This window comes from Equus caballus, chromosome 2 (assembly GCF_041296265.1).
Source record: "Equus caballus isolate H_3958 breed thoroughbred chromosome 2, TB-T2T, whole genome shotgun sequence".
Taxonomy (NCBI): domain Eukaryota; kingdom Metazoa; phylum Chordata; class Mammalia; order Perissodactyla; family Equidae; genus Equus; species Equus caballus.
In genome coordinates this window covers 111,689,824-111,702,839 of record NC_091685.1, presented here as the reverse complement: position 1 = coordinate 111,702,839, position 13,016 = coordinate 111,689,824, and the positions used below count along the sequence as shown (strand labels likewise).

The following is a 13,016-nucleotide window of genomic DNA, read 5'->3' as shown; positions in this document are numbered from 1 at the left end:
AATATGATGTACATCCGAAAATAATAATAAAAAAAAGAAAAAAAAAGAAAAACCCTCTAGTTCTAAGATCTCTGATTTGTGGTTTGTTATAATGCAGTGATTTTTCAGAGTATGCTCCTTTGAGCTTCAAGGATCCGTATGTATTTCTTAGAATCAGGAGGGGGTTAGCTGAGCAAGATTTATGTCACATGTTCTGTTGCTGTTTTCTGTAGAATTTGATTTGATGGAAAGGTTTTGAGCATAGAACATCAGTTAACCTCTGCGCTAGTGGTTCTAAGGGGCTGTGTGTTACTGAGATTTTTGTATTTTATTTTATCTAGGATGAAGGAGTGGAATCTGATGATTTGAAGAAAGATCTACCTCTAATGCCTCCACCTCCAGATTCATGTAGCATGAAGCTGACTATCAAGGAAATTTGGTTTAGTTTTGCAGCTCCCACCAATGTGAGATCTCATACACATGCATTTTCTAGGTAAAAAGTTTTTAAAAATGTAATACTATCCCTTGATGTTTCTTTGCGTTAAATAACATACAATTCTATTTCATATATTTTTTGAATTATTTTTCTAGTATATCTAGTCTTAAGGTTGCCACTTTTTTCCATCTTCCCTACTTCATACTTTCTGTAGACATTATTCTCAGCTTGTTTGACCCTTTTTCTTCCCTAGGGCTTTAGTTTTATTTTCACATATTACTCTGCTATGAACTTCTTACTCTTTTCACCTCTAATAGGCTTTTATATTTTTCTTTCTTTTCTGTTAATCTGTTTTTGCATTTCCTGGTTATATGTTCATAATTTATCTGATGATATCATTTGATGTCAAAGGAACAGTAATTTTGTCTAAATAAAATGGCCACTAAGTATAGTAGGTATGGGAGATTGTTTGAGATACAAATCTTGACAGTTGTTTTTATAATTGTTTTTTAATACTAAAAGGCAGCTAAACCTTTTAAGTACTGCAACTCCAGCTGTTGGTGCGTGGCTTGTTCCCATTGACCAACTCAAGTCATCCTTAAACAAATTGGAAACCGAGGGAACCTTGAGAATTTGTGCTGTTATGGGATGCATAATGACGGAAGCGTTAGAGGTATGTCTTCCAACAGTGCAAGGTATCATACAAAGTTTATTATTGAAAATGATCGTTTTTTGTTCCTCATAGTTAGAAAACTTAGTTACTTAATTACTGGATATCTTTTATTTGTGCTATCTTTGATATATCATTCTAAATCTGTTGTTTTTGCTTTGTTTCAGAATAAAAGTGTACATTTTCCCCTAAGAAGTAAATACAACAGACTTACAAAAGTTGCCCGCTTTCTCCAAGAAAACCCTTCATGTTTACTGTGTAATATACTACACCACTACCTGCACCAGGCGAATTACTCCATCATTGATGATGCTACAATGGTGAGTTACTGAAACTATAGGTACCTCTAAAGAATCGTCTATTCTCTTGAGGAGCCATTGACCCACAGGGCTTGAGATGCATATGGGAAGTCCAAAGGAGAATTATGGTTAGAAATACAGGCCTATAGACAGCAGCCAGCTCAGATTAATGATTTGCGAGTTGACAGCATGAAGGTGTTAGAAGCTGTGGACATGGATGAACTTCTAGGGATGATGTGTTGATTGAGCAACTGGTCAAGGATGTATCCCTGAAAAATACCAAAGTAAAAGGGGGGTGAGGAGGGTGGTTAGAGGTACACAAAGTGCTGAGGAGGGAAAGGAAGAGGTTGGAGCACCAGGAAAGAATGTCTCAGAAGCCAAAGGTATAAAGAGTTTTAAGTAAAAGAGTAATCACCAGTCACATTTCACAGAAATGTTTGATAAAATAAGGACTAATTAATGATTGAGGGGAGAATATATAATTTTACAAAATATATACAGTATATCTCTGCCCCTAGAAATGCACTACAGAAGATAGCACTTCATGATTAGGGTTTAGAGCTTGAGGATCTCCCTTCTCCTCTCCACACTTCTGGTCAGTAGAAAATACACGAGACTCTTCAGCTAAATTAGGGATCAATGTATCAGTATTATTAAGGGCCAATCCAGCTCCTGATAACCTCCAATGAAAGACTCTCTAGCGAATGGTGGATTTGAGAAAGGTACTTGGATCTGAGGCTGGTGTAGTGCTTTCTACTTTTACCCTGTGAATTGAAGACTGGGAGGTCCACAGTGCAAGGCGAACTTGCCCGTCTAATCATAGGCAGAGAAACTACAACAGACAGAATGACAGGCATTTCCCGTGGATGGATGCTCTGCCAAGATATGCTTTCCATGTAAGAGGAAGAATCCCAAGGTGCCCCTGCTTACTTGAGTCTAGGAATGAAAGGGCAGGCTAAGGGACTTGATATTCCTCAGAAAGAAAATGAGGTGATTCCTGCTTTTTAGTAAATAGCTGTCTTCAGTCAAAGCCATTTCTCCTAACACAAGGGATTATGGGAAAGCGGGTGGAGAGGAGGTGGATATTTTCTCCTTAAGCTAAGGCACTAATAGGAATAATAGCCAAATTTTCTTTCTTACAGTCTTCACTATGTGAGATAAAATATATTCTAAATTATGTAGTTGTTATTGGTAATACATTTAACTTTCAAAGCAGTTACAAATTCGTCTATGTCCAGCATTTAACTATAGCAATTTATTTATTTCTTTATTTTTTGGTGAGGACAATTTGCTCTGAGCTAACATCTGTTGCCAATCTTCCTCTTTTTTTATTTTTTGCTTGAAGAAGGTTAACCCTGAGCTAACATCTGTGGCAGTCTTCCTCTATTTTGTATGTGGGTCACTGTCACAACATGGCTTGACAAGTGGTGTTTGTCCTCACCCGGGATCTGAATCTGTGAACCCAGGCTGCCAACGATGGACTGAACCACTATGCCACAGGGCCCGCCCCAGTAATTTATTTTTTTAAATGTTAAAATAGTAGGGGGCTGGCGCCGTGGCCGAGCGGTTAAGTTCGTGCGCTCCACTGCAGGCGGCCCAGTGTTTCGTTGGTTAGAATCCTGGGCGCGGACATGACACTGCTCATCAAACCACACTGAGGCAGCGTCCCACATGCCACAACTAGATGGACACACAACGAAGAATATACAACTGTGTACCGGGGGCTTTGGGGAGAAAAAGGAAAAAAAAAAAAAAAAAAAAAAATGTTAAAATAGTAGTACTTACCTAATATTTGGAGGGAATAATTTCATTTTGTCTTTGCTTAATGAATATTCCAGGTAGCTCAAAATACATTTAATTCTTCAGCTGGGCTAAAAAAGGTAAAGTGGATTGAATGTTTCTTAAGTTGAATCCCAATTTTGCATCCCAAGTTTAGCCTCTTGTTCACCTGGTACTGCTGTATTTAAGACAAAAAGATGCAATGTTGTGTTTAGGGATTGAATTCTTTAGTCAGCTTGAAGTACTGACTCTTGTGTCACCTTGGACAAATTACTTAACTTATGAATTCTAGTTTCCTCATCTGTAGATGAGGGTGGAGATTTAAATGAATAAATATAAGCAAAGCACTTAAATAGTAACCATGATTAAAGTAAGGTTACTTCTATCCATCTCATTGCTGTTACAGAGTGATGGACTTCCTGCTTTGGTAACTTTGAAGAAAGGTTTAGTTGCATTGGCAAGGCAGTGGATGAAGTTCATTGTGGTGACGCCAGCCTTTAAAGGAGTTAGCTTACATCGGCCAGCTCAGCCCCTGAAACCTCAATCAGCGGTGGACCACGAACATGAAGACGGACTGGGGCTGGACAATGGCGGTGGTCTTCAAAGTGATACCAGTGCTGATGGAGCAGAATTTGAATTTGATGCAGGTAATTTTGTAAATATTTTAGTTAGATATTATGCAATTGGTAACCTAGTACATGAGATAGTTTTGATAATTTGTGTCCCAAATTTGAAAATGTCATTGCTTAATTATACAAGTATGATTTGTATTTGCCCAAATAAATGGCAATAGTGTTGGAATCTTTATACTGACTTGATTTTTAAGTTTAATCTTGTGAAATACAGTAGACTTCTTCTAATCCAGTACAAACAACAGACATCTTTGTATACCTAGAATGTTTTAAGTGAACACGTTAACCTCCTTTTAAAGTTTACATTTGTATTTGTCTGTTTATTGTCCTCCCTATGCCACAGTCTTTTGAGTCTTTGAATTTTACCTGGTGCTTGTTTGACCCTGAAGTTATGTAATATGTGGAGGCCTGCAGCGAGCCTATAATTCTTTCAGCATAATGGCTGTGCCAGAACACAGACAGTAGATATACATTTCAGAAATATATATGCATACTTTAATACTTTTTCAAAGGTTAATTTTTATTTGCATGACATGAAATATTCAACAAAAATTTATCTTACTATATTTTTAAAAAAATATAAAAGTACTATGGGAGGGGCTGGCCCCGTGGCCGAGTGGTTAAGTTCCTGCGCTCCGCTGCAGGCGGCCCAGTGTTTCGTTAGTTCGAATCCTGGGCGCGGACATGGCACTGCTCATCAGACCACGCTGAGGCAGCGTCCCACATGCCACAACTAGAAGAACCCACAACGAAGAATACACAACTATGTACCGGGGGGCTTTGGGGAGAAAAAGGAAAAAATAAAATCTTTTAAAAAAAAAAAAAAAAGTACTATAGGAAAGGACAGTAGTCTTTAGAGCTTTAAGAACATTGATATATAATACTTTACCTAGCTTTTTTTGTCTTTTAAAAAACCTTATAATTATATTTAATAACTGACTTGTTATGAAGAATAGACTAGATTGTATTTATTTTGAAAAATTTCAAGTCTACACAAAGGTAGAAAGAATGGTGCAGTAAACAGCCCATTTAATTAATTATCTGCAATGCGTATGTTAATCCGTGAAAATTCTATAGTTTCTTGAGCTTAGTTGAATTGGTTTTTTATCTCTGTACCATTTGGGTGGCATATGTGAAACATGGAATAGAAACTATTTGTTCCTCTCTTGAGACTGAGTGAGAAGATTGGGGTTGGAAGAATTAAAGAAAGGAAAGAGCAAGTATTATAGCAGATTCAACAATTAATTTGTCAAGGAGTATGGAAAGTTGAGTGTAGTTACACCACCGGGAACACTGGAGTTGAGGTTTCAAGAAAATGTCTGATAATCTATAGCCCACTTATTCTTTTGAACCGTTTTCAGCCACGGTCAGTGAACACACAATGCTACTAGAAGGAACAGCCAACCGGCCTCCACCGGGCAGCTCTGGACCTGTCACTGGAGCTGAGATAATGAGGAAACTTTCTAAGACTCATACGCATAGTGACTCTGCATTAAAAATAAAGGTACATTATTACTATTTTTGGTTAGAGTTATTTAGACTTGCAGAGAAGACCTAAACTTTTGTTATCTCAAATTTAAATATTGCTCCTACACTCCAAATGTTCAAATAGTATTTTTATGTTGAAATTAACATGATTAGTAACTTTTAGTGCACACGTTTCTTTGAAAATTATATCATCAGTCAGTAATTAATATTGAATAAGGACTACTTTAACTACCAAGCCTTAGGGCTTTCTTTTCTATTTATTTGAATGTTGTGTTCCATAAAATACGATGTTGAAAATGTTGATCATCTTGTAATTTTTCTGGTCAATATACAGTTTGAGTTAGGGTATTTTATGATTTTAATTACATTGTGTTTTAAGCAATTTAACCAGTACTGCACTGTGTGTAAGTTTCGTCATCTGTAAGATGGAGATTACCATAGTTACATGAAATAATGCTTGAAAAGTGCTTAGAAAAATACCTGGTACATAGTAAACACTTAAGTTATTTGTTGTTGTGGGTTACATTTTTTTTTATAGTTTGCTTTTCTGAGCACAGAAAACAACAAACAGTTAATATTTTAACTTTCTTTGAAAGTCTGGGTATAGACTTATGTTAATACCCAGACTACATAAGGTAAATGATTGATAATTTTGACCATATTAAAATGTAAAATTTCCACGCAGAAAAAATAATGTATTGTAAACAACATAGACATATGACAAAGAGCTAGTTTCCTAATATATAAAGATCTCTTCCTGATCACTAAGAAAAAGAGGACAACTAAATAGAAAGGTGGTTAAAGGCTCTTCACAGAGAAATATATATACTTATGTGAAAATGTATTCTAATTCAACAAATACCACATGATTTCACTCATATGTGGAAGATAAAAATAATAAAAAAAACACGTAGATACAGACGATCAATTGGTGGTTAACAGAAGGGAAGGGGGATAGGGAGAAGGCAAAAGGGCAAAGGGGCACATGTGTACAGTGACAGATAGAAACTAGACTTTTGGTGGTAAACACAGTGCAGGCTGTACAGCAGTCGAAATATGATGATATACACCTGAGATTTATATGTTATAAATCAATGTTAACTCAATAAAAGAATGTAAATTAAAATGAGATTTCCATTTCCACCTATTGGACTGAAAAACTAAAAAGTTTGGTAGTGTATGTTGTTGGTGAAGATGTGAGAAAACAGACACTCTCATACAGTACTGGTGGGAGTGTAAATTGGTGCAGCCTCTTTGAAGAACAATTTTTGAAGAGCAGTTGGCAATTTGTATCAAAATTTAAATTGTATTGCCCTTTCACCAGTATAACGACGTCCAGGAATTCATTCTAAAGACATGAATGCTCATAAATGCTCAAAGACACATGTAAAGAACACACATTCTTTACAACACTATAGCGGGAAAATGATTGAAACAACGTAAATGACTAAGCACTGAGGGCTAATAACTAATATACCCTGATGCAGATGCATACTATGAAGACTCAAAAAAGATGAAATAGATCTCTAAGTGGATATGGAATGATCACCAAGTGCATTGATTAAAGTAAAAACAATGTATAGGGCAGTATGTATTTGTATGTTAAAAAAGGGTAAATAGATGTGCTTATAGTCATAAGTTACTTACAAAAGGATAGATAAGAAAGTTAAGAGGACCTTGGGGTGAAGGGCCCTAGTAGACTAGAGCTCAGGGAATGCTTACTTTTCATTAAATAGTCTTTGTGTGCTTTTAAATTTTTAATTATGTGTAAGTGTTGCTGTTAAAGCATTTGGTGATAGTTTGATACGTAGTTTTTCAGTTTGAACTATGAAACTTACTCGGTTTCTGCAGTATATTCAGAAAGCTGGGATACTTTAAATTCTCAGCTCCTTAATCTGTCTCAGATTTTCTTCCTGGTTGATGGTTTTTCCTAACCCTCTGATCAAATTTAGGTGTTTTGCTGTTAATGCTGTTCTCTTTCAGAAATTTTTTTGAACCTTCCTTTGTTTATGGATTATAAAAACCCTTCAAAGAATTGAAATTACAGATGCTTTGTTGCAGATCTTGGCTTTTCAGGATCTTTCTGTCTGTGTAGTCATTTTTTTGTACTATGCTTTAAACTGATCTGAAATTCTATCTTAAATGTGACAACAGATAGAAATTGGACAGTTCTGTAACTTTTGATTTTTTTGTTTTTCCTCAGAGAATTGCTGGAAATTCTTTCTGGTATGTTAGAGCTCTGTAGAGAATCAAGTCTTAACACAGATATTCACTGTGAAGGCTACCAAGAAGGGTAGTATAGTATTAAGAATTTCAGAATAGACATCTTGCCACCAGGCTCTCTCTTCAGCTTTCAAAGGGAGTTAATAAGCCAGTCTTAAAATAAGTGAATGATAGTAAAGGCTGCCGTTTGCATTGTACTGTAGAGTTATGAAACATTTTTACTTACATTTGAGATTCACTGCAGTCCTAGCACACCCCGTCTGTTTTGGTATTGATGTGAACAATTACTGGCAGTAATAGCAACAGTAATAGTAGCTGTAGCCATCAGCAGTCATTTTTACGTGCATAAGAAAGAGCCCTGCATTGTTGCTTCTGTAGGGCATTCACCCGTATCATTCTCTGAGCTATACCAGTGGAGACACTGCCACTGATTCTCCAGTGCATGTTGGACGTGCTGGCATGCCAGTTAAGGAGAGTCCGAGGAAGGAGAGCCTACTCAGCTACCTGACTGGAAGCTTCCCAAGCTTGCACAACCTCCTGGAAGGGACTCCTCAAAGAAGTAGTACAGCTGTGAAGAGTAGCTCCCTAACGAGAACGGGTATGTCCCTAGTTTTGACAATTATAAGTTTACTTCTGTGGGAGAATTAAAAAAAACAGTAACAAGACTTAAATTTATTTAGATCTGTACTTTGGATGCATAACTAATCTTTTGTATTACACGTTATGTTTGAGAAAATATTTTGGGAAACTGTTCTCCCTTATTGGTGTCTTCATGCCCTTAGTTTGTGTTTTTAAATTGCAACATTTGACACTACTATAAACCTAGATGTCATATGGGATGCTGTCTCGACCAGCCAACAATGAATTTCCCTCTGTTATAATAAAAATAAGTTATGTATTCATGCTTTAATATCTGAATACCAACATCATGTAGTGAATTTGAAAACATCTGCAGAGACATTTTAACCTGACTTTTCAAAAATAAATACATAAATAACAATTTCTACTCTGTAGTACTTAAGTAATATATATTCAGTAAAACTTTATTTTCAGGAAATACGATGGCCACTGATATGTTGTCTGAACACCCCTTGTTGTCTGAACCATCCTCTGTGAGTTTCTATAACTGGATGTCAAATGCTGTGGGTAATCGGGGAAGTGTGGTGCAAGAATCTCCTGCTACCAAGTCAGGACACAATAGTCTTCCAACAGGTACTTAGTTATCACGTTATTTTGCTTAACTATCTGAGGGGCACATGTAAAGTTATAGCAAAATCCTATTTTTCAGAGGATGATTAAAAAATCTCAAATGTTTAAGTACTGTTTAGTTGAAATCAGCCCATTTTTTGGAATGCCTTTGATAAAATTGCAATTGAGGGAGTCGTACGCAGTCAGTAGGGTTCTTGTGGAAAGGCAAATGTGTCAAATGTTAGATTGTGTATGACTTAAAGAGTTTAAAGCTTCCATTTAATGTGGCTTGTTTAATTTTCAAATCACCAAAAGGAGATAAATAAAAAATGCAAAGTATAATTACATCACCGTGTACCTACAATAAAGAAAATATTTTTGGTTTATCCAGATTCCTCTGGGACATAACTAGCTGTCTTACACTCTTTATGGTTACTTAAATATTTAATTAAATCTAAGGGAGTACAAAGAGGAATAAAGCAAGATTCTTGCCCTCAAGGAGGAAAGCAAATGAGGGCAATTTATTAATTTGAAAAGAATATGTATAAGTAGCAAGAAGACTGTCAGGGAATTCACAAAGAAGTATTGGTGGTTATCGCCAGAAATGGAAGTGGAGCCACCTTCCCTTTTCTATTTTTCTAAATTTTTTATTGTTTTTCCAAATTTACTAGTTGTATGTATTATTTTTTTTGGAAAAAATATATTTAAAAAAATAATATGTGAAGTAGCTTTGATTCTAGTTGCTGAAGGCAGCTAACATTAACTTGTGTAACAGCTATTTAGATTGCTAGTAAATTCTCTTCAGACAGAAAATAGGAAATTATGAAAAGTAGTTGATATGTAACTACTTACTTGGTCCTTTTCCTTCCTGGTGTGTGGACCGCTTTTGAATCTGGAACTGATCCTAATTCTGGCTGCATGTTGGTTCTTAGCTTTGGCCCTTGGTTGATGGAAGTCTGGTGCTTCCACCAGCTCTCAGCACTTCTCTGGTGCTAGCTTCACTACTGCACAGAGTTTAAGTTTCAAGAGAACCAGAAAAGAACATTTCCTCTCTATCATCAGTCCTTTGCCTGGGGAATGAAAAGAGAAAGGGAGCACAGATGAAACAAATAGCGCCGTTTCATTTATGCTCCGCCTCAGGAAAGCACAGCTGGGAAGGAATTTCTGAGTGAGACTGCGAATCCGTGTCTATCTCCCTGCTGCTGTCTGTAACTCTGTTCCTCAGCGCCAGGCTGATGGGATATCACATGCTTTTCACAGATCTTCCAGCCATAAAATTCTCTGCTTTGGACTGACTGTCTTTAATATAGCCTTCATATATGAGGATTTTCTAAATTTATTAATAAGTCATGTCTGTAAAATAACCTAAAAGTGCTATTTTGTTTTCTCTTTCAATTTAAGTGGTCTGGTCTACTACAACACAGGCTTCATAAGTTTACTTTGCTGTGCCTCTTTATGTTTTTTATTCCCAATAATTTAGATTTTGTTCTTGAACATTTACTCTGCTAGGTGTTGCACCTAATCTTCCTACAATTCCCTCAGCCTCCGATTTCAACACCGTCTTGTCTAGTGACCAGAATACCTTAGATGGGACGCATTCTCAGCATAGCACTAGCCAGGATGATGTGGCAGGTGTAGAAGAAGCCAACCAAGGATTTCCTGCTGTTCAGCTGGCTGATGCACAGGTGAGCCAGTCTGTTTTTTCCCTAATTATTGTAACCCCTCATCAGACAGTACTTAGCAGCTGGAACCATCAAGTAATGGGCACTTTAGGATTTTATGCCTGTATGCCCGAAGCCTTCAAGCAAAAAAGGAGGAGCCTTTGAAAAGTACATAGGGTAATTATAAATGCAAATTAAGCATCTGTAGATACTCATTAAAAAGAAGAGCGGCATATAGTTATTTGTCTCATATAGTAACATTTTTGTTATTTGGAGATACAGATTGTCTAAATAATGACTACAAAGATAAATTTAATCACATCCTGTAGTCTTAGTGCTATGTTAAGACTTTATTGAGTGAGCACTGGGGGGGTCATTGACGATTTTAGAGCAAAGGAATAAAGTGACTGGAACTGTACATGTAGAAATATTATATGAGTAGCAATGTGTTAAATATTGAAGTAGAGAAACCAGAGGTGAAAAAATGAGTTATTGAAATAGTTCACACAAGTGGTTATCAGGCCCTTAGCTTAGATGGTTGTGGCTTTGATAAGGTAAAGGAGAAATATTGTGGAGATCTTATTTAATTGATTAAATGTGGAGAGTGGAGAGTGAAATCCTTTGACACGTTCTTTTTAATTTGAAGGATCAGAAGGCAAGTGGGAGAGTGGGGCATGGGTATCAAGAGGTGATATTTTCTCAGGATGAAAGAGACTTGAGCATGTTTACAACTTATGAGGAATTAGGGAGGTCCCAATCAAAAAAAATGAAAGAAGGGTAAACTGATAGAGCAAGATTCAGAGAAGGAGGAGAAGTGTTAGAATTGAGAGTCATTTATAGAGAGATGCTTTGGACATGAAAGATACTTTTTCCTCTGAGAATTTTTGGGAAGACTTTAAGGTCAGTGGTAAGTTTGCAAATTGGTAGCTTCAATGTTTTCTTACAATAGGAGGTAATTTATGTTAAATTTGTCAGGCACTTTTAAATTTTCTTGATTTACTCCTCCAATACATTGGAGTAGTTTTTAGAGACTTGTTCACTTGTTTTTAAAAGGGAGAATGTGGAAAAATTTTTGTCATTGTTTTGGCCTATATAATACATTCATTATTCATTGTATTTATTAGCGTTCAATACGCATTTTTAGAGATAACTATACTATTTTACATGTAAGACTCTAAAATCCACCAGAAACATGAATGTTAATACAATAAAAAACAGTGAGGTGATTTAGATATGTGTAAAAATTGGAATGACTGTGAAAGAGAGCTCACCACAGACCCCCAGAAGGATTGCCAAATAGTGCTGAGGAGTCTAGTTAAGAGTTTGTTAGTGTTGCAATACCAGTGAATCCAATTAGATCGTTTCCTCTCATGGTCCTTAGCAGCTCAGCTGTAGAAGTAGAATAGGATTGATCCAAAGCAGATATAGCAGGAAAAATGAGATGATGAGATGTAGTATACAATTTAGGAAGTTACTGAAATGGAGTTCAAGCCAAGGTTGTGGGGAGTTAAAGGAAGTCAATAACTTTGGAACTGAAGGGTTGGTTGAGTTATCTTCATGGCCAAAGAAGTCCTTCAGGAAGATAAATTGGGATGGAAAAGAAAAAGAAGACAGTCAGTCAGGAACCAAAGTCCCTGGTGGGTATGGAAGATTAACCAAGGGCATAAATAGATGACAAAGATTAGGAAAGATGGAGGATGGCTTGAACCTTGAAGAGGGAAGAGTTTTTCCATTAGGATGACAGAGCACATCTACGAAAGAGTAAACCCAAGAAAGAGTATGCCAAGCAAGTATACAAGGAAGAGGAAATTTCTCCCTAAGTTTCCAGTCTAGAGTGAAATTGTTTGAATTCTCTCATTCTAGGCCTTCACAAGAGTATCCTATCTTCCCAAGCACAAACAAATGACCTAGAGACAACTGAAAATGTGGACATGGGTCTCATTACCCAAATGGCACTCATCCATTTTTATAGAACTTTTTAAGCTTCAGGAAAAGATCACTAAGGGAGAATGTGTAGTGAAAGAGTTAGAAGGGGGCCAAGGAAAGCGTTGGATAGCACTTATATTTAGGATGTTGAAGGAGGAAAAGAATCCATACAGCAGAGAATGAGTTGTCAGTGATTATAGTGGTCTATTAAACACATATAGTTGCTTCTGTTTGGGTTAGCTCTTAGTGACTATGAAATTCAGTTAACTAGAGATTTAACCAGAGTGATGTATTTCCATAAACATGTATAATACTTAAAATGTAAAGGAAGTTCTTTGTCAGAAAATAAATGTTAAATGACTGTTACAACCAAGTGATACCATTTAAAAATAGGTCAGATATTCATAAGATACCATGTGAAATGTTTTTATGTTAACACAGGAAGTTGATAAACTGTTTTGTGACCCTAATGTACTAGATTTTTATGGAAACACAGCTATTCATGCCTTTTTAAAAGCAAGAAGTAGAATGATTTAAACTAATTCATAATTTTATTTTCCTTGTATTTTCAGACACTCAGACAGGATCAAGGGATCTGTGCCCTTATGATTAATTTGAAGATGAGTGGCACATAAATAGGTGTTCAGAAATACTAAGTTTTAAGTAAAATTAGAGTTTTTTTTTTTTTCTTTACACTATAGTGATATCTACTAAAGTAGAATAGGAAAAAAGCCA

At 36.2% G+C, this 13,016-nt stretch overlaps 1 protein-coding gene across 21 annotated transcripts in view; it reads left to right on the top strand.

Annotated features, from left to right (window-relative positions):
- Nucleotides 1-13,016, top strand: part of BLTP1 (bridge-like lipid transfer protein family member 1) — a 194,398-nt gene that overhangs the window by 101,727 nt on the left and 79,655 nt on the right. For all 21 annotated transcript variants that reach the window (XR_011436204.1, XR_011436205.1, XR_011436203.1 and 18 more), the window contains 8 exons: nt 321-472; nt 938-1,088; nt 1,253-1,405; nt 3,570-3,810; nt 5,157-5,299; nt 7,885-8,104; nt 8,560-8,718; nt 10,204-10,379. Coding sequence is in view for 17 of the 21 variants with exons in the window: in XM_023636601.2 (XP_023492369.2) it covers nt 321-472; nt 938-1,088; nt 1,253-1,405; nt 3,570-3,810; nt 5,157-5,299; nt 7,885-8,104; nt 8,560-8,718; nt 10,204-10,379 (1,395 nt within the window). In the remaining 4 variants the exon portion in view is untranslated. The remainder of the gene's footprint in view (nt 1-320; nt 473-937; nt 1,089-1,252; nt 1,406-3,569; nt 3,811-5,156; nt 5,300-7,884; nt 8,105-8,559; nt 8,719-10,203; nt 10,380-13,016) is intronic.